The sequence below is a fragment of the Diadema antillarum genome, unplaced genomic scaffold, assembly GCF_040938485.1.
Source record: "Diadema antillarum isolate AM-2024a unplaced genomic scaffold, OU_Dant_1.0 seq00000772_RagTag, whole genome shotgun sequence".
Taxonomy (NCBI): domain Eukaryota; kingdom Metazoa; phylum Echinodermata; class Echinoidea; order Diadematoida; family Diadematidae; genus Diadema; species Diadema antillarum.
The window spans coordinates 135,000-157,789 of record NW_027271661.1 but is presented as its reverse complement, the minus strand read 5'-3'; the positions used below and the strand labels follow the sequence as shown (position 1 = coordinate 157,789).

General features: G+C 38.6%; 1 protein-coding gene across 1 annotated transcript in view; it reads right to left on the bottom strand.

The window, feature by feature from the left end:
* Positions 1-14,262: 14,262 nt before the first annotated feature.
* Positions 14,263-22,790, bottom strand: part of LOC139738890 (cullin-2-like) — a 29,819-nt gene continuing 21,291 nt past the window's right edge. The window contains exons 17-22 of the mRNA XM_071649521.1: positions 19,837-19,914; positions 18,821-18,887; positions 18,137-18,336; positions 16,912-17,013; positions 15,710-15,829; positions 14,263-14,708 (exon numbers count right to left, since the gene is read on the bottom strand). Of these exons, the coding sequence (XP_071505622.1) occupies positions 14,580-14,708; positions 15,710-15,829; positions 16,912-17,013; positions 18,137-18,336; positions 18,821-18,887; positions 19,837-19,914 (696 nt within the window). The 3' untranslated portion in view covers positions 14,263-14,579. The remainder of the gene's footprint in view (positions 14,709-15,709; positions 15,830-16,911; positions 17,014-18,136; positions 18,337-18,820; positions 18,888-19,836; positions 19,915-22,790) is intronic.

Sequence of the window (22,790 nt, the reverse complement as noted above, 5' to 3'; positions counted from 1 at the left end):
GTTATAATATAGCGTGTGGTATAGTGCACATAATCTAAGCACTGAGCTTGGGAAATTTCAGTAGTTTTGAGAGGTAAAGCATCAACACATGCAAGTTCCCGCCCGAGAGCGACAAGCAAGTTCATTGCTAAGCGGACGCTCGATTTCGTAGGGAAAATATCGAACGCAACCTTGACGAATCCAATGCCAATTTGCATTTGTTTCTAATTCAACGCACAGTTTCAGGCAAAACTGTATTACTTATTTGCAGTTGCAAGTCAAATCTCTCACAGGGCCAGCGAGCCCTGGTCCCAACAACTTTTGTTACTGTCATTTTAAGGCACGACGGACATCCACTCGTTGGTATTCCAGAATGCGTTCGGAATACACTTTGTACCTTTTATCTCAGTGGCATGCACTCGAGAATGCGCCCATTCTATACCCATTCCGGCCGTCGCCTGGGAATGCTCAGCTTAACAGGGCCTAGAAATAAGCCGGGCATTCCGGAATGAAACTGAGAATGCATCAACAATAAGGGTGACTTTGTCTAATCTCTCTATTGTCTGTTAAAACCTAACGGTAACACTACCAACAGGATTAATTTACCAGGGTTCACAACCTTTGTCTTCTAGCATGCATTCCATCAGCCCCACGCTTTCACCAATGAGGTGCATTTTGTATACGTACATGACGCTACTAGCTCACCGTTTTGCTTCCTTCGCTAGCTCTCAACGATCGAACATGTGGCTGGATCTCTAGCTGGCCTGGTATTGCGAAGGTACCAAGGTAGTCTTTATACAGGCATGCTAGATTTCGAATTTTCTATCAAAGGACATTTAATTCAGTTTTCGCCGAGAAGGAATAAATCAATCCTTTTGCATGGCTACGTGAACATTTATGATATCAGGGAGGTGAGGTCTGTTCGCTATATGCTTTTTTTTTAGGCGAAAAGAAAGACAAAACAGTATCATATGACGTTTACAGGAACTCAAAAGGGGCTTTTACTCAAGACTAGTGCTAGAGACATGTCCCTGGCTCACTCCCACTCCCAGGCCAGACTGTCTAATTGATATCTACACGTGGTTTACAACAAGGGTGGGGTGTGAAGGAATGCATACGCGCATTCCTTTGCTGGCAGGCAACACTAACTTATTGATTGATCCACTCTGCTTTCATGGAAATTTCCACAAGCTTTGCCTGGCTGGGGCATAGGTATCATTCCCATTTATTCAGCTAGCACATGTTCCTTTGTTTGTTTGTTTTAGTTTTAGTTTAGTTTAGTTTTTGTTTTTGTATTGTACCGAACTTCTTCTTTGTCGGGTGGGCTGGGGAGAGGAAAGATCAAAGTGAGCTGAGAGGGAATGAGACAGGGAGAGGGGAATCAAAAGGAGGAATCGTCTGCTGAGCATGTTGTCTCCTATACTTTTGCACAGTTCCATAAATTGTCCTCAAATGCCGATCATGTGAAATTAACCGGATTTGGATCAAACAGAATTGAACTGATATGAATAATAATATGAAAATCAGTGCTGATGCTACAATACAAACGCATTCTACGTCACTACGAATGATTACAAGTTACTGATCTTATACTGCAGGACCTATAATGTATTACAAAGCGTTTTTAAAGCGACAGGGCTGTTATGAAATTACAGACCAGCGTGGCTAACGAGCTACCCTCACAACCATGAAGCAAACGGGCAAATTACAGATAGGAAAATTATTCGACATGTATTCTAGCATGTTCCGGAGCTGCATGTTATTGCTATTTACTTTCGAACGTAAAAGCAAACATGTGACATTTATTTTATCGTCGTACGGAGTTGAATATTATCGTTATTAATTTCCGAAAGTTAAAGGAAATATTCCACATTTATTTTAGCATCTTCCGGGGCCGAATGTTATTGCTATTTACTTTCGAACATAAAAGCAAACATCCGGCATTTATTTTACCATCGTCCGGAGTGGAATATCATTATTATTCATTTCCCAACGTCAAAGCAAACGTGCGATATTTATTTCAGCATCTTCCACAGCCGAATGATACCCTTATTCATTTCCCAACGCAAAACCAAATACTCGACATTAATTTTAGCACCGTACGGAGCTGAATCTTACTGTGATTCATTTCCAAAAAGTATAAGAAAACATCCGACATTTATTTTAGTATCATACAAAGTCAAATATTACCGTTATTTATATCCCAAAATTAAAAACAAATATCCGACATCTATTTTAGCATCTTTCGGCGGTAAATGTTATTGCTACAGATTCGAACATAAAAGCAAACATCAGATATTTATTTCATCGTCGTACGGAGTTGAATTTTATTGTTATTCATTTCCGAACGTCAAAGGGATCATTCGACATTTATTTTAGCATCTTCCGGAGCTGACTGTTATTGCTATTTACTTTCGAACGTAAAAGCAAACATGCGACATTTATTTCAGCATCTACCAGAGCCGAATGTTATCTTTATTCATTTCCGAACGCAAAATCAGATATCTGACATAAATTTTAGCACCTTAGGAAGCTAAATCTTACTGTAGTCATTTCCAGAAGTATAAGCAAACACCCGATATTAATTTTAGTATCATAAAGTCGAATATTACCGTTATTCATTTCTCGAAAATAAAAACAAAATATCCGACATTTATTTTAGCATCTTATGGAGTCGATTGTTAGCGCTGTTCATTTCCAAAAGTATAAAGGCAAACATCCGACTTTTCTTGGTGGCCCGATCGGTCCACCAAAATCTTCATACAGTTTGTATATGAAATTCTGGTGCCCGACGTGCGTTTTTTGATGGCCCCGGGCCACCACTAGTATCGAGACCTGACGGTATACCTGGTAGGTACCTCCTAGCAACAGGGTTGGCGTCTCAATCTGGCAAGAAAAAATACGAATGTATCGAACTGCGGTACGAAACGCAATTTTAGGCGACGAGTATTATATCGTAAAAAAACAAATTAACCAACATACCAATACAGAAAATCGAATAAAAACAAAATCTCTGTGTTAGAAATCAGTTTCCAGAGACACTTTCACTCATTTTTTTTTTTCACACTGAAACACAACGTGTATAATGGCGCGACTTTTCTTTCTCACAACGCAACAGGGCGGCGTGTAGTTCTTTTGAAGGTCAAAGACAATAGTAGAGGTGCACGAGGCCGCTATCATTCTTCGTGAATGAATGGTTTCAGTATAACGCGTCTGCATTCTCGGACGCATTCCGGACGCCTTGAATAGAGGATTTCATAATCCCCATTCTCGGAATACGACGGAATGCCTCTATTCACAAGGCTGAGGGGAGTAACAATAGGGCATTCTCAGTGCAGGCAGAATGCGTGGACCGGGAATGAAGTAGAGAATGCCTGCATGCCGGACGCATTCTGGATTACCAGCGACTGGATGTCCGTCGCCACAGCATACACACATCACATTTTATTTTGCTTTCTGCTTAACTGCGTCATCATGCGTCCCGAGGAGTCCCTCTCTGATATGGCGACTGCTGTTTTTTAATGAATAGAAAGCGCTAAACTGTACTGGCAAACAAAGAAGAGAAAATTAATCATTATCTTACAATGTCTTAATGAAGCGTAAAGTTACTCTAAATACTACAGATTTGGAAGTAAAACGTGATTCGTTTTCTTCTCTTAAATGCGTTCTTTGAGACCTTCAGCAAATTGTGATAGTCCCTTACGTGCTACTAAGTAGGTTATAGCTCGTTATTCCGAAGGTTCGTTATTCCCGAATTTCATTTTCGGATTAACGAACCTTCGGAATAACGAACCTTCAGAATAGCGAAGCTTCTGAATTTTGAATTGATTTGATTTGATTCATTTCATTCTCATTTTCATTTTTTTCTTTCATTCCACAAAACATAACACAAAGTAAATCTCAAATTCAATCATAAGCATAATTATATACATTACAAAGTATAACAATCAATGGTAATCAACAAACTTGCAAAGATATGCACACATACTGGAATTACAAAGTTATGTTTGAAGGATAAAAAAATGAGAACTGAGGGGTCCACTAAAAAGCATTGCTTGTAGATTGTGGACCACTCTAAAATATCTTCAAAAATACTTGTTGTAAGTACAAGTACATGTACATAATACAGAAATAAGACAAAATGAAACAAAGAACAGAGACACAACAACATGGCATGACTAAACTGAGGGGGATACGATTGAAAGGAATACCCTTAGCAAAAAAAAAACAAAACACACACACACACACACACACACATTTAAGGGAAGAAGGGAAAGAAAGAAATAAAGAGAGTGCCTGCACGCTGGACAGAGAAACGGAAAAGGGGATTGTGGAAGTATTTCGGACAGCTGGTGACTGCACGCAGCTGTGGAAAAGTTAAGGATATAAAATGCCGAATTTCTTTATACACTTGTACTTTATAATGCCATTCTTTACTTTATAATGAATAACGAACAGCACCCACTAAGTACAGTTGTATTTAGTGGCAAGTATAGATACGAGGCCGATTGTAGTCATCATCATGAAGCATACTAACGTAGTATTTAATCTTCCAGCGCGCGTTGGTGCGTTGTTTGTAATTCTTGGTAAAACCATTGTTTTCAAAGAGAGAACATCATCTTGCTGATATAGATCTGCTCTACAAAGCTGTCACATTCATGACAGCAGTTTTAAATTCTGTATTAAACCTATGTCATTAAACTTTTCGTCTAAATTTCGTCTTTATATACACACTGATTAAATACGAAAAGGTTTAAAATGTTCATCAAAGAAGGGGGTCTGGACATTCACATGTTGGCATCAGTGACTGTTCATTCATCACGATTTATTTTTCTCTGTCCATTCACGAATCAACAGTATCATCATTCATCTAGTATTAAGACAAAAAAGTAATGTATATAGATAGGGAACATAACTGCATCACCAATAAAATGTTATTATCGATGTGTATCACAACATACCTTGGTACCAGCGCTCACACTCGTGTTCATTCGTTTGTTTTGGTTTTCATAAAATTCATTCTTTCCTATCTTGGTGGTACCTTATAAGCAGCCGTTGGGTTTGCAATTCCCTCGTCGATTGAACGTCGACGGACTCTTCGATAATTTTCAGCGTCGATTACTAACTTACCTTAACACCCACAGACACGCACGACAGCTTTCAAAGTCCCTTGGCTGTAAACTTGGAGAGGTGCTCACATGGACTGTTATCTCGGTGTCGTAACATGCCGAAACACAAATTCCCTATGCCTAGAGGTTCGTTAATCCGAAAATGAAAAAGGGTCTGTTAATCGGAACATTTTGTGGCGTTATTTCGAAGTTTCGTTATTTCGAAGGTTCGTTCATTCGAAAATTAAATAAGGTTCGACCGCATACAATCCGTTCGTGTTTTTCCCCTTATTTTTTTTTCCTTTGCTGGTAATGAACATTTAGTTTTAACTTAACGAAGGTGAGGTGTATGTATTTTTCCCATCATTCATGGGAAGAGAAGAAGAGTGAAAGAGGGAGAAATGAAATCAGACGGAGGACACGTAGCTCAACAAGCTGTCTTTTACACCAGCATCAGTAATATCATTACCATCGCTTGGCCCTTTTCGTATCAAAATTAGGAACACGACCACCATCATCACTCGAGATAACACTTAAGCAAACTAATCACAAAGTACCAACAACCTCTCAGACAACAACACAAACACTACAAAATATCACACAGCACACCGAAGAGGCTGGGATCGAACTTCCTTCGAAATATGCAGTACTACAGCAAATTGGAGAAATCGCCGTTACGAAAATACATGTGCAGTAACCGAGACGGGTGCTGTTCGTTATTCCGAAGGTTCGCTATTCCGAAGGTTCGTTATTCCGAAGGGTCGTTAATCAGACGCAGACACGCAAATTCCCTATACCTAGAGGTTCGTTAATCCGAAAATGAAAAAGGTTCGTTAATCCGAAAGTTTGTGGCGTTATTCCGAAGGTTCGTTACTCCGAAGATTGGTTAATCCGAATCTGAAATTCGGAACAATGAACCTTCGGAATAACAAATCTTAGGAATAAAGAGCCTTCGGAATAACGAACCTTCGGAATAACGAGCTGTAACCAGAGAGACACCTGAAAGAATTTTTACATACCGGTACTTCGAAACAAAGGGAACGAATAAAGTGACATTAAACAAAAGAAATCGTACCAAACGAGGTATGAGAAACAGAGGAAATAAAACAATGAGTAAAGGCCCTCGCCGAAGTTTGCAGCAGCGAACACCACGCGAAAATTATACAAAGTCAACACGTGGCAACTCGCTATGACGAGATCTTGAGACAGACATATTTTGTTCTTTGTAATCTTTATCAGTACACAATAAACAATACAAAACAGAAAATGAATTCGTTGGGACCGGAGAAATTAGTTTGTTATATCGGGTATTATTTTGTTACATCAGGATCTCATGCCTAATCGAGTTTCCACGGGACACTGGAAACAAAGTTCGAACGCTTTTTCACATGCACAAAATACATGCAAGAACAATTATCGCAGGAGCAAATGTGTTATCATCCAGTTCATTCCCAAAAATCTTCTTTTTTTTCAATCACAAAATAATTGTCCCGAAACGAGAGAGTGCCACAGAACTTCTTTAGAGTTCTGTGGAGAGTGCCCGTCACCTTCTTCTGAGGGAATTGCTAGTAAGCCTGACCAGACGCAGTGCAATTCTATGCAGCGACAAGGGCTGGGTAGTTAGTGAATGAGTTGCCTCCTAATCCGTCTTTTGTTCGCACGAGGCGTGGCGTGGACATTCTGTTTTGAAATCGGCAAGCCGTAATTGTCTCTGATCAAAGTTACTCTGTACACTGTACTTGAATGTCTGTGGTGTAGGGGGTCACTGAGACACCTTCCTTGCAAGACACAGTGCGATGCGTAAAAAAAAGACAGATTAGTGCTTGTTCATTAATTTTCTACGCCACCACGCCAATGTGCTGAATACGCATTGTATCACGTTATGTGCACCATCTTGTTGATGAACCCTATGAATTTGTTTATCAAATCGTTGCTGACCGTAAAAGAGAGGTGGAAAATATAAGTCACGAACTGCCAGCCGCATGACAGAAATGTACCAAGCAAGCAAACAAGCAAGCACCAGTGAATGCCGTTTACAAACGCAAAAACTTGAACTGTTAATAGCAAAATCGACTGAAATCGTGTTTAGACTAAGTAAGAAGCTAAAGGGCCTACTCGTACATTAATATTGCAGAGATCAGTTACTGAGGATGATTTAACAGAAAGAAAACTCGCCTTTTAAAATGCAAGGTAAAACTCGCTCCACATCACAATAGGGCAACGAGTAAGTTCAGATGTACATGTTTGTTGATTTACAGATCAGCAGTTGCGATCTTAACAAATTTAATTTGTAGAGGGAGACAAAGTGAAAAAACTCGCATCTGAACCTTCACCCCTCTGAATAATATCTTTCTTTCAATGCAAAATGTTTTGGGTATATTCAGTTATTGTTTACTATAAAACATAGTCATGTGTTATTTACAGGCTTTTTCATGTTATTTATTGGATTCTATACATCTTAACTATTCCAGTTTCTTTCCCCCTGACTGATATCACAAAGTCTGCCATAACGATGTTCGCTAAACAGTTTACGTTCCATACGAAGAAATTATGTCTTTTAAACGAGGAAAAAACAAAAACAAAACAAAAAACAAAAACGAACGAATGTTGATAGCCAAATAACTTCACAGTTCGTAGGTGAAGTTCCTTCAAATTTTCCAAAGTAATACGTAGTTTTGAGCGTGAAATTGTCAGGATTTTGCTGTCTAACCCGGTAGTGGCTGCATCACATACTCGTAGTGAATTTGTATGGGCAAACGAGGCCTTTCGTATATTTCTGTGAGTAACCAATCCCTTCCTGTACAATTTGTAGTTCAGTAAACATTTAAAATACTCAATTAAGTACACAATAATAAACTGTTCGATATTTCTACTAACGGTCAAAAGAAAGGCTATAATTAGAATCATGATCTTTGCGATGACAACTCATGAGCTAGTTCTTCGATCGATATTTCCAGGCTATTTACACGCGGTTTATTCCAGTGCGCGCATTCTTTCGTCTGGCACCTTGGGTCTGGCACCTGGTTTTGTGGAAATTTTCCACAAGGAGGGGAGAAGGGTGGGGTGTCAAGTTTCTCGTAAATGCCAGAGAGTGCATACACAATCTCTTTGCTTCAGTTACTGTTGTGTTTTTCCCCTTTGCTGGTAATGAACTTCTAGATTTAACTTTACGAAGGTTGCTAGCACGTGGTTCTTTTTGTTGTGAGGTGTATGTATTTTTTTTTTTTTTGCACCATTCATGGGCCGGAAGGGAAAGAAGTATGTTCTGCAAGCTGTCTTACACTCGCATTAGTATAACTTATCATCACCATCACTCAGATCACTCAGCCTTTTTCTATAAACATTCAGAAACATGACCAACATCATCATCAATCAAAGATTATTCCTCCCGTCTATATTTCTTTTCTGAATTATCCTCCACTACTCGCTTTAATGATTAACAAAAAATCGTAACTGTTCGTTACTTTGAAAGTTTGCAATTTCCGAAGTCTCGTTATTCGAAAAAAAAATAAAAGCAACAACAAAACTGTGTTGCTGTTTTGAAGATTCGTCAATTCAAAAACGAAGGAAGGTTTGGTTTTCTAAATGCTGTTAATCCGAAAACAAAACAAATTTTTGACCACATTATTCGTTTTCAGATTAACGAACCGTATTTCCCATTTTCAGATTAACGAACCTTCGGAATGTCACAAAATGTTCGGATTAACAAACCCTACTACACTTTCAGATTACTATAGTAACAAACATGGAATTTGCGTTTTTCGGATACGGAAGAACGAACCATCGGAATATAAGTATATACACCTATCCGGTATCATCATACCCGACTCTTTTTGGAATAATAACCACCACGCAAAGAAATTAACAATGTCAAACTGAGAAACTGATTTCTTGCCTCAAAATTTTCCCTGATGCCGTCTATATATTTCTTTTCTGAATTACCCTTCCCCCTTTCCAGAATACACACATCACGCAAAAAAAAATGAACGATATCAAACTGAGAATTTCACTTACTTGTATTTCTTGCCTCAAGATTTTCACTCCCTTCTATATTTATTTTCTGAATCACCCCCCCCCCCCCCCATCCCCTAATCGACTGAAAAAAAAAAATAAACGTAGTTACAGTCATTCCGAAGGCTCGTAAATCCCAAATTGACGAACAAGGGGGGGGGGGGGGGGGAAATCGTTTTTTGAAGAATCGTCGACTCGAAAACGAAACGGGGGTCGATATTAAATCGTTGTTAAACTCAAAAGATAAATGAGTAAATAAACAAATAGATAGATAAATAAATAAATACATAATAAATAAAATTTCGTGCCGGATTAAGAGTGTTCAGACTAAGGCACCTTCGGAATAATCCCACACACTGTTAGTTACTTAAAAGTTGATGCCTATTTAGGTGGTCAAATCTTACGTTTGAAATGAGAAAGTGGGAGCATTTGCAGACATTTTAAAAACATCCGACATTAACGTTTTAGCACAATAAAGAGCCGAAAGTTATCGTTATTCATTTCCGATTGTAAGAGCAATCATGCAACATTTACTTGTATTTTAGCACCTTACGGAGCCGAATGTTACCGTTAATCATTTTCAAATGTAAAAGCAAACTACCGACATTCATTTTAGCATCTTAGGGAGCTGAATGTTATCCTTATTCATTTCCGAACGTGAAAGCAAACATCCGCTATCTATTTCAGCATCTAACTGAGCCGATTGATACAGTTAGTCATTTCCAAAATTAATGTAAAAGCAACAATCTCTTACTGTTTTAGCATCGTACGGAGCAGAATATTACTGATATTCATTTCCAAATTTAAAAGCAAACATCCGACATTTATTTATCATACGGAGCCGAATGTTATATGCTGCTGTCCACTTCCGAAAGTGAAATGAATCATCTGACAATATTATTTTAGCATCGTACGGAGCCGAAAAGTAGGGCCTACTGTTGTTCATTTTTAACGTCAAGGCAGATATCAGACATTTACTTTCCCATCAAACGCAGCTGAATGTTACTGTTATTCATTTCGAGATGTAAAAGCAAATATCCAACATTTATTTTAGCATCGTATGGAGCAGAATGTTACTTCTATTCACTTCCGAACGTAAAAGCAATCATCTGACATTTATTTCAGCATCTTCCGGAGCCGAATTTCATTGCTATTTACTTTCGAAAGTATAAGCAAACATCCGACATTCATTTGATCATAGTACGGAATTGAATATTATTGTTATTCATTTCCGAACGTCAAAGGGATCATTCGACATTTATTTTAGCATCTTCCGGAGCTGAATGTTATTGATATTTGTTTTCGAACATTAAAGCAAACATCCGGCATTTATTTCACCATCACACGGCGTTGAATATTATTGGTATTCATTTCCAAACGTCAAAGGGATCATTCAACATTTACTTTAGCATCTTCCAGAGCTGAATGTTATCGCTAATTTACTTTCGAACGTTAAATTAAACATCCAGCATTTATAGCATCTTCCGGAGCTGAATGTTATTGCTATTTACTTTCAAACATAAAAGTAAACATCAGACAGTTATTTTATCATCGTATACGGAGTTGAATATAATTGTTATTCATTTCCGAACGTCAAAGCAAACATCAAACATCAATTTTAATGAATCAATATTACTGTTATTCATTTCGAAATTTAAAAAGCAGACATCCGACAATTATTTTAGCATCGTATGGAGCAGAATATTACTGCTATTCGCTTCCGAACGTAAAAGCAATCATTTGATAGTCATTTTAGCATCTTCTGGAGCCAAATGTTGCTATTTACTTTCGAAAGTAAAAGCAAACATGCGGCGTTTATTTATTATCATCGTACGGAGTTGAATATTATTGTTAATCATTTCCGAAAGTCAAAGCAAACATTCGACATTTATTTCAGCATCTTCCGGAGCAAAATGTTATCCTTATGCATTTCCGATCGCAAAATCAAATATCTGACATCAATTTTAGCACCGTATGGAGCTGAATCTTACCGTTATTCATTTCCAAAAGTATAAACAAACATCCGACATTTATTTTAGTATCATAAGAAATTACCATTATTCATTTCCAAAATTAAAATGAAACACCTGACATTAATTTTAGCATCTTGCGGAGCCGATTGTTGCCGCTGTTCATTTCCAAAAGTAAAGGCAAACATTCTGACTTTTTCCTACGGGAGAAATAGGACGACTTCGTAATACACTGTATTTAGTTCTTGAGTCACTTGACAGATAAAAAAAGATCTCACCTCATGCATGCAAAATTTTACATGTATGGAGCTGCCTAATTAAGGCATACATTCGCGTTTAAGTGTAGACCTACATGTGTTTTCATAAACCCTCTTCGATCGCTACTTTCAAAGTGTTCCCCGTTCAGTGAGATCACACCCCATAATTACGTTTTGAACTCGTGGGTTGTTACAACGCCGTCATTACCGACCGCGAATTTAAACACACGCGAAAAAGTCGGCACCGATGGAAACCGCGAAAGTTTCTGTACGCGAAAGAAACCACTTTTACAGTAGCCAAACGAAACGCAAATCAACTCATAACCAATGTTGAGACAAAGGAAAGCGTCGGGACACGTCGCTCATCGTCGGGCTATCACGAACATCATTTTGTAATCTGGAGAGGCGCGTCTGGACACGTCGCTCGCTATTCAATTTGAGCACTGGCCGTGACCATTCAGAAATCTCGCTACATCTCAAGCGCCATGTCCCGAAACGTCGGCGCTATTAAAACGAACACTTGCGTGAGCGGAGGTCACGCAACATAGAAAAAATCAACAGCTTCTTTCGAGGGTGTCGGCAAGTGTCAGCAAGCGTCGGCAAGCGTCGCGGTATCATCAAAATGATGGCGCGTACTGCTTTGACCGACGCTTAGCGACGGAGTGAAAACATACTGCGACGCACTTCATTGTTCTCGCAATATGTCCCCGTCGCTGAGTGTCGCTCTCCGTCGCTCGCAGTCCCTACTTTACCAGGTGCGCCTAAGGTGGGTTTTTTTTTCTTTTTTTTTCAGATGAAGATCTTCACTAAAAAAAAATAAATGTGACTTTGCTTACTTCAACACACACAGTCTCTCAAGTGTCAGGTAACACATTCAAAACCACTCTCTCTTTCTGTTGGACTGAAATTAATTTTCAAATTTCAATATTTCATTCTCAGTGCATTTGAAGGAATCATCCTCTTACGCAACTGCAAGCAATGTGCAATCAAAATCAATATATCGAAAACAGAGCATGATGGTACTTTTCTCCTTATAAGAGCCCAGCAGGAAAAGCTGACAAAATTGATCCCACACCAGTAGGGATGAAAATACCTATGTGCACTCTTTTGTTGGGGGTGTGGGGTGGGGGGGGGGGGGGGGAGGGAGGGTGCGGGAGGCAAAAATGAGAATATTCCGCAACTATGAAGGTCCCCGTCCGGTATTGTGACATCAGGTGGCAGATAACACCCGACACCTCATGAATGAAGGAAACAACAGACTTAAAGGACAAGTTCACCTTCATAGACCTGTGAGATGAGTGAATGCAGCAATATTAGTAGAACACATCAGTGAGAGTTTGAGCAAAATCAGACAATCCATTAAAAAGTTATGAATTTTTGAAGTTTCTGCTCAGTCACGGCTGGATGAAAAGACTACAATGTACTATAGCTTGTGATGTCACATGAGTACAACGATATATAAGAAAGAATAAAGAAAATTCAACATATTTCCATTTTTCTCACATAACAAAAGAACACTCGACTTCTCTCTTTCAGAAGGCAGGGGGAATAATATTACCCTTAACATACGTCAGTAGCAAGTCGAAGAAATGTGCACTTTATTCAAAAAGTAAAGTTTTGTGAAATTCTCTTTTTATTTTCCTTATATAGTTGTACGCATGTGACATCATACACTGTAGTAGTCTTCACTTCCAGCAGTGACTGCGCAGATACTTAAAATATTCGTAACTTTTGAACGGATTGTCCAATTTTCCTCAAACTTTCACTGATGTGTTCTACTAATATTGCTGCATTCTCTCAATCCTTATGTACATGTATATGAAGGTGAACTTGTCCTTTAAGATTATCTAGCAGATTTCAATTGAAATTCAGAGGCACAATATCAATTTTCCATCTTCTCTATTCACAATTTCCCATCTCTGGGGCTACACGAGCATCTTTTGTTTCGTCTTTGTTTTTTCAAACCTCATTTGCGGGTTGCAATGAGGTCACAAACTACGCCCTCCAGTTGTTGTCCCCCCCCCGATATGAATGAATAATCATGCACTACAAACTTTCGATAACACCCCTGGGGTTGTTGTACTTACTCAAGTAGCTCAAGTGTACAGATGTTTCGCATCGATTCATACACACTGGCCATTATCAAGTTCCATCTATTCCTGAGTTTCCATTGTATCCTGCCAGGGCTTGAAAAAAAAAAATGCTACAGGCGATTGCTTCAGGCGAGCAACAATAAGTTGTGCATATTATTTTCATAAATTTGTCATCCAAATTTAATAAAATCTTACCAATTTGTAATCTCTACTAAATTTACTGGGGAAGACATGAAAACATAAATCTACAGCACTCCCACATTTTGCATTTTTTGCATGAAATTATCACCATTTGGAAAACAAGAGCCGTGGGGAAGGGGGTGTGAACTAACAAACATGTTACTCCTAATGGACCCAACTGGACCACCACTGTCAAAAACAAAATTTCTGACCCTACCTGAATACAGTGTGCCCTGACTGTACTACATTTTGGATCCAGAAACAAAGGTAATGTTTGAATTCAAACAGATTTAGACTGATTTTACCAAGCTCTGTGAAAACTGTATCATGTATTTCAAAGCAGAAGAAGAAAGTGCTCATTTTATCAATTGGGGCCAATCCAATCTTCTTACCCAGCCCTGGGTGCCCAATCAGTCCATCACTGTCACCGTCACAAACAATTCATATTATTACATCTCAGAGAATCTAAATGCGATATGACTTGCTCTACTACATCAGGACATGAAAATTAATATCTTTCAAATTTGCTCACATTTGGGCCCTTTTGGGCACTGCCCTGCAGCCCTTAAAGGGCCCTCCAAAGTGGCCATCACTGGGGCCAGCAGAACTATACAGGAGAACTGCATCTCTTGTCCAAAAACAATGATTTCTACCATGACGAGAATGTGAAAACTGTACCGACAGCAGCGACTAAAGCACATGACGCACATCGCTAAAATGTATGATACCCGACGCACGATGGGTGAAGAGCAATCACAATTGTTCATCTGAGCCGACGGGTCAGGTGAGCTGTTTAGTTTCCTCCCACGCTCACAGACACTGGACGAGGGCACGGTAAAGGTGCCGGGGCGAGCCTTGGAAATAAGAGTTGGTATAGAAGCGAGCAGTGCTGCTGGCGAGGCCTTCACAAGACACCCCAGGGATCTACAAAGTGTGACACGCTGATAGGCTCCCGGTGAGATACAACGCCATCTATCGCGCCTACGCCACGTAGGCATATTCGTCCGTCGCCTGGGTGCGCTCCAAGTACTGCTTGTCAATGAGCGCCTCAATGCACTTCTTGATCATGCTGATGCTAGGAGAAAAACGTGACCTTGCTTGGCCGATGACCTGAATGGGATGACATGAAAGCCATAAAGAAATTCCTCAACTTAGTGCATTATTAGCTCAGAGTGCAGAGCCACTCAAAGTTATAAATTATGAAACAAAAAAGAAGCAGTCCTTCAGCCCTTGCTGGCAGAATGTATTCGAGAATAAACAGGCTGGTTCATCTTTTTTTCCCCAATGGTAGTCCTGACTTCAACCATATACAGAGTAGGGCAAAGATTCACCAATGATTTCGTGGTTCACTTTGAAACATATCAGCTTGCGCTTACATTGTAAGTGTTAGTCTACAAGTGTATTCCTCTTTATATATATACAAAGCAGTTGCTAATCTAACTATTCATATAACATAATAATAACAAAAACATAACTCTTTGTGTACCATGATGCAAAGCCCTTATGTGCCTCAATGTTCTGAGACTGCACAGCATGAGCACTTTTGGAAAACATTCTGTTTTTCAAAGCCATGTATCTCTAAAAAAGCATTTATGCAATAAAAATGCAGTTTAGCAAAGTTTATAGAGAACATTGCAGGCTTAGTTTCCTGTGATGTACATTTTATGACAAACCTTTGGCTATTTTTCCTGCCAATGGCCAGTATTCAAAACTTAACGACAAAAACTTAACACAAAATTGCATTCTTAGTCATGATTACACATGCTTTCAAGAATCATTCTGAGAGGCGTGACTTTTTTGAAGACACAGCATCAACAGAAAACCAGAATTTATGAGTAAAATCCCAATGGAACACCGCTATTCAGTCATCACACACCACAAGCTACATGTGTGTGGAATAGAATCACGCGTAATGCCTTCAGTGTACTTTGCAAACCTGGTATTGCAGTTTATCGATCAATTTGTGTGCAGTCCTATGTTTGAGCAAAATATGCGAAGTCGGCAAGCCGTCGACTGAGTTGGGCATGCGAACATGGCACACAAAGAATCAAGCGGTTCATCAGATTCTGATCTCTCTGAGGCAAAAAAAAAAAAAAACTCCCCACACTAACCTCCTGAATGAGTATATTGTGCTTCAGCTTCTTGCGCGCCTTCATGATCCGCACGATGGCCGCCTGCAGGTACAGCTTCCTGTCCTCGTCTACTGCATTGTGGGTATGCTCCACCTCTTGCTGCACAGGCAAACCACAAAAGATGCACGTGATATACAAGCACAAACAGTGGCAATAATTTCATCTTTGTAATTTCACACAGACGTTGGACTGGAGAAAAATATATAAGACAAACATATACACATACAGGGAAACCCTGTTAAAGAATGGATGGACCACCATTTCATCTCATTATAGTCAGTGCTTCGTTGTAAACATACTAGAAAGATACCAGCTGAATACAGTAATGGAAAATCAGGGCATTCATCTCATTATATGCAGCACCTTGTTGTAAGTGAGCTTGTTATATGGGGGTTTCCCTGTGTGCAGACACATATCAGTGTTACCGCAAGCATTTTCCTTACATTAATTTCCATTACAATTGTGTGTTGCTGTCTATTTTTGACTGGAGATTCCATAGAAAAGCCTGAATATGAATCACTATTAAACACAATAAAATGTAGTAGATCAACTACATAAACAAACAAGCAATACATAATCATATGTCAATGAATGGATCATCATGGATAGACAGACAGATAGATGAATAGAATAAATGGATAGATAGATCGATAGATAGATAGATAGATAGACAGACAGATAGATACAACTGTAGATAGATACAACTGTAGATAGATAGATAGGTAGATAGATAGACAGATAGATACAACTGTAGATAGATAGACAGATAGATACAACTGTAGATAGATAGACAGATAGATAGACAGACAGATAGATACAACTGTAGATAGATAGATCAATAGATAGATGGATAGATAGATAGACAGATAGATATATTGTAGATAGATAGATAGATACAGATATTTAAGGAATTAAATTAACTGATATACAGATTAACAGGTAGTTAGGTAGATACATACAGTTGTAGATAGATAGATATGATAAATAATACATGTATGATACTATAGATAGATAGATAGATAGACAGACCTCTGTAGATAGAGAGATACACTTGCAGATAGAAAGATCAATATTTTTCGGCTCTTGACCGATTATTGGCTGAATGTTGCCTAGATAGTGTAATTAGGGAAGCGACGATTGTGCCAACTTTGCTCATTAATCAAATACGCAGAATACAGCACCTGCGGTGGCTCCCTCTGTACGGCCATCGTGATCTTGAACTTTGTCCTCTTGTTGGAGTATGCCTGGTTCAGCGTGAAGCACGTGGTGTCGGTGAAAGCACCCTGGCCATGAAACAAAAACAAAACGAAATTGAGCTGGAATCAGATTCTCTCGTTTGCTGTTCACAGTGTTTTTATAACCACTCATCACATCCTGTTTTGTTATCGTATTTCCAATTTTGGCTGCCAACTTTCTCATTACACATCAGGCCGCAACATGGGTGAAAATGTTTAATATTTGCATCATTGTACAACAGGTATTAAAATATTTGTACCTATCAGTACCAATTTGATCTGACTTCACTTTCTTCTTTATCTCAAAGCAATGCATGATGTTACAAACAAATTCAGATACAATGTATTTGTAAATTTGACAAATACTTTTTTTTCTTTTTTATCCTATCTTTCTTTCTTTTTTCAAAGCAATGTGTGGTGTTATTAATAGAATTTATATATTTGTAGAACATTTTTTTTTTCATTACAAAGAATAAGAAGACATACGAAAAGATATCAAATAAGTCAAGGGTATTTTAGAGTGAAATCAACAAGCCAAGCTGGAGTGTAAAATTCTGGGCCTTATGCTAAAACTTGTGAGATTAGAAAGAGAGAGAAATGCTCTTCAAAGACTGAAAACGTACAAAGACTGAAAACGTACAATCTGCAACATTGAGTTTTTCTTCACATTAACCTTTTTGCTTCAGTCCATGTGTTTTAACTTAATCTAAACCAGAAATGTGTACACAACACATAATTCCAATCAACCATTCAAGGTTTTGTGTCAAGATATTTGTCCAGATAATCAACGATGTCAAAAACTGCTGCAGTATCTGTGTTCAACAATCCAAAAATTTGTTTACCTGCCCTGTAGCTTGCAAGGACTGTATCTGTTTCTTTGTAAGAACATCTAAAGCCCATAAAATTCTCTGGATTAACATCACAAATTCATTCAAGAGACAGTTTTTATATTTTTTTTTCTATTCAACTTGGATATCAAAATATCTGTGCAAATAAAATTGCCACTGATGTCTATTTCATTTATTTATTTATCTATTTTTTTTTTTTTTGGAGGGGGAGGGGGGTTAGGTCTTTGATTGCTGAAAACAAATTTTTGTAACTTTCAGTGGTTTTCAATTTAGACAGATATTAACAGGAGGAAATCCCATGGCATGTCATCTGAGGAACTTACTGCGGGCGTCTGTTCCAGGAACTTGACGTCCACGAGGGACTGGACCGTCTTGGCCAGTTCTTTCTCGTTGATTAAGGCGCTGTTGACCAGCTCTGAATACTGGACACTGTCCTGGCCGTTGAAGATGAGCAGAACGGCCATCTGGAAGGTTGTCGCTGTGACAATGTAAGGCTTCTTCAGGAAGTTCAACTTCAGCTCAGCTGTCGGGCGGCACGATGCGGAGACAAGTACGTGAAGGGCGCCACCATTTAAGGTGAACGCAAAGACACAATTTGCAAGGCATGAGGAAAACACAGTAAAAATATGTTTAATCCCTACTGCGCTTCATTCATGAAACGAAGCATATCAGTGATAGTACTGATTGGTACAGATCGCATTCTGAAAATGTATGTCAAGGGGCCTGAAAGAATGAAACTCTCCTAATCCTTATCCTACCATGGTATCTTGAATGCAAAAGGACTGCCACTTGCTACACCTGAATTGGATAATATAACTTACTGCAAATTAGAAATATTAACACACAAGTAATTGTTCTTGTTCAGGAACATTGTGATTGATAGTCTGTGTTTTTATCCATTGAGCCATAACAACTCCTCGATATCTTTCACTGTCAACAGACCATGCTCCATTCACATACAGTATATCTGCAACATCCATGCCACAAATAATCCATATTGCACTTACCTGTACATAAATGATGCAGCCATGTTAACTTTCTACCTGGAAACTTTTCACTGTAGAAAAGTTCAAACTGTGATAAAAATAAAAGAAAATAATGATTGCTGATACATTGTTCCATAAGCACGAATAAAACATGAAAAACACACGACACTAAATATACATGAATACTCCAAACTTTCAAAGCTGTGGCTGAAATATAGTAGCCCTCTATCAGAAGATGACATTTCATTTTCACATATTCATCATAGTACTTTCCCTATCAGGGATGAGATATCAAAAAGTAGTTTCTTTTCTTTTCTGTAATGTTACTATCAAATTGTTTCATGTGACCACTCAAAGCATCTTCAAATGTATCACCACATCGTGATCCAGTGGAAACAACGACTACAGTGTAGCTCCTCAGTTTAAAGGTCCTGTTTAACTTTGGGAACAGTGATCTAAAAATTTTTCGAGATATGACATTTAATGCATATGTGTAGGTCTGTTGTACCACAAAACATCCCATCATGTAAAATTTTCGTGATAAAGCCTAGAATGTAATGAGATATCTGTATTTTTCTCAATAAACCGTAACTGTAGATGGTTAAGAGTGGAAACATTTTTTATCATAACTATTGTGTTCGCATTTTGTATATTTAACAATACTTTACATCGATTTTACGAATTCAAATGTTTACAGTGATTGTTTCTATCCCTAACACATTTTAGAACTATTTCAAAGCACTAATGCTGGGTTTTTGTTTTTCATCTGCAAATGGTAAATGATGCCTTTAAGAATAGTATCAGCATAACATACCTTGATATGTGTCAATTATACTCACTGATACAATAAAGTCATCTATTGGACACACATCATGAAAGAAGGGTTCACTCAGAGGTGAAATAATTTACAGCGAGACTACTCATACACCACCAGAACAAATGGGTCCATGAATGGCTACAAGGACTTCAACAAACATGCACACACACACCACAACTTCATACACAGGTTTATGGAAGATGGTTGTCGTGACACTCACCATTCTGACGCTCTTCTCCAGCTCCTGTGATATTGCAAAGTGTGTGAGAGCTGACTGACCGAGGGGCCACGAACCAGTCTGAAATGGAAAACAAAGAATAAAGGGGGTACCAACTTAAATATGGAAATGAGGGTGCCAAAGTGCATAGGGGTGATTGTCCTGACAAACCTTTGCCCATTTCAGACAACATAAAGAAACAGCTGGCAAAATACTCAGAAAGATAGATTTGCAACAAGTTCTATAATGCATGTTCAGTATTCTGATGTCTGCCATTTACAGAACGTTGACCTTTCCTTATTCTATACTTTACTTTGTATATTTCCTCATCCCTATATATTTCTACAGTGAAGTACTTTCTTACTTTCACAAGATTCTGCCTATTTGTTTGTTTGGTTTTTTTTAAATACATTATTCATGTTTACATGAATAGGGAGGTACTTCTAAGCACTTTCATTGAGTCCTGTGCCACATCAGAAAGGGGATGGGATTACCTGTTGACACAATGTTTTTAAGGTTCATGGTCATATACAGGAGGCAAGCACTTTTCTGAAGTTACAAGGTGTAAAGGACTACATCACACTGCAAGAGAAATGTTCAAGCAATCATTCCCTTCAACATCTTCATTCACCTTGCTCATGTAACCAAATACATAACCGCTAATGTTTAGAATGTGAATGAAATGTTTATATACAGATACAGGTACGCTAATTTGTGTTTTTCAGAATGTACATAAAGCCTTCTGAATTATACTTTAACAGAAACATTCATATAATTATGTCCTTCCACATCTCAATTCATCTTCCAATAGTCAAATGTGACCCTGCATCACAAAACGGACACAAAGTCGCCAGTCATAAAATGTTAGTTAAGAGCATATTCTGAAAGATCATTCTTAAAGCTTTAAAATGATGTATAACTCAAATCAAATGAACTCCCCTAACCTATCTAAATATTGGAAAGAAAGCACACACTCAGGAAAAGTGTGAACTAAGAAAAGAGGCTCTGAAGTACAGTGTCTATTCAAGCACTAAATGTTTACCAAGCTGTGCTGGCTGTGTGATGAATGGGACAAAAAACAGGATGTGAACCACCAGAGTAACAACAATGAAGGGATTGTCAGATTAAACTGAAAATGAAGATGCCTTGTTAACACATTCTGTCCATAATTCATGCCAACTTTCAAAGCAGTATCATCATCCTTTCAAAAGTTATTAGAGTTGAAAGTGAAGAGTGTGTACAAGCTTTTTAAGAAATGAAAAAGGGACTCCAAAGACACACCTAATCACACTATTCTGCTAAAAAAAAACAGTTTTTTTTTTTAAATTTCATTTTGTTCTTTCTTTGAGCTTTTTCCATTTGCAGACACTTTTATTCCCAATTGATTCCTTCCTCTAGTCCGAGTCTCTTTTATACAGCCTTTTTCCAACTACACATACACACACTTGGATTTGTTGGCTTATACATACTTGTGCTTATTATGCTTTGCCTGCTTATCTACATACAATGTATACAATTTTCTCTCCTCCAAGTTCTCATATGTGTTTTATCTTATTTCTTTTATCAATATCTTTTTTCATTTCTGTTATTTCATTGTCATTGTTGTCATTACTGTGTGTGTGTGTATATACTTTGATATGTTTGATTACTTCCTTTTGCTGTCTCCTCCTGGTACATCTTTCAGGGTTCACTGTTTGCTCACCCCCCCCCCCCCCCTTCCCCTTGCTGTTGCTTTTTTCACTCTTTCCCTTTCTTTATCCCTCTGGTGTTCCTTATCTTCTTTGATGTTGCCTCCCTATTCATTCTTTTCCTTCAATGGTTGCCCCCTTGATCCTCATGATCATCACTGACCCTCCTCTGCCTTTTGTCTGTCCACCCTTCTGCTCTAATCCCCCTCCCTTTACCTGTTGGGCTCCTTGCCCATGACCTCCCACCCTCTCCTTTGTTTTCTTTGTTCTGTGTACCCAGCCTGTCCCTGTCTGTTCTTGTTGTGTGAAGTCCTTATATGTGATTGTTTTCCCTGCTTGTTTGTCATTTTGCCTCTGACGAAGATGCTGCTAGGATCAAAAGCTCAGGCCCCTTTTGACTCCATTTTACTCCATTGGCTCACCTTTATTGGATAAGCAGTTTTCAGCAGTTTTTTTTGCCACAAAAAACTGTTCGAGATTAACTGCTAAAAATACACTTTCCTGCCCGTTTTATGATCCCAAATTTTGGCATAATGTAGAAGAAGACTTGCTCTTTTAGAAAATATGAAAAAGTCAAGAACGACTAGGTTGACCCATTTCACCTATTTTCAGTCCTCACACAAAATCAGTGTGTGCGACTTTTTGTTCGTTTTGTGATGCATGGTCACAAATACACAACAACTCATGGTTAGAACGTAGACATAATTTTCATATAGAGATGCAGGCAAGCACTTTACAGAAGGTACATACAGAAAGCCCTCAAAATCACACTACACAAAGAGAAACAAATTATATGATTAAGCCATCCCCTGTCTGAAAATCGTCACACTCTTTTTATAGTCAAATGCTTAACCAAGTGTAGCAAAAACAGCTGCTGAAAACTGCTTATCCAATAGTGGCGAGCCAATGGAGTAAAATGGAGTCAAAAGGGGCCTGAGCTTTCGATCCTAGCAGAATCTTCATAAGAGGCAAAATGACAAACAGGCAGGGACAGCAATCACATTTAACAACTACACACAACAAGAACAATCAGGGGAGAGCTAGGGATACAGAACAAAAAAACAAAAGGGGAGGATTGGAGGTCACAGGCAAGGAGACCCAACAGGTAAGGGGAGGGGATTAAAGGAGGGTGGACAGACAAAAGGCAGAGGAGGGTCAGTGATGATCGGAGGACCATGGGGGGCAACCTTTGAAGGATACGGATGAATAGGGAGGCAACATCAAACAAGATAAGGAACAACAGAGGGATACAGAAAGGAAAAGAGTGAA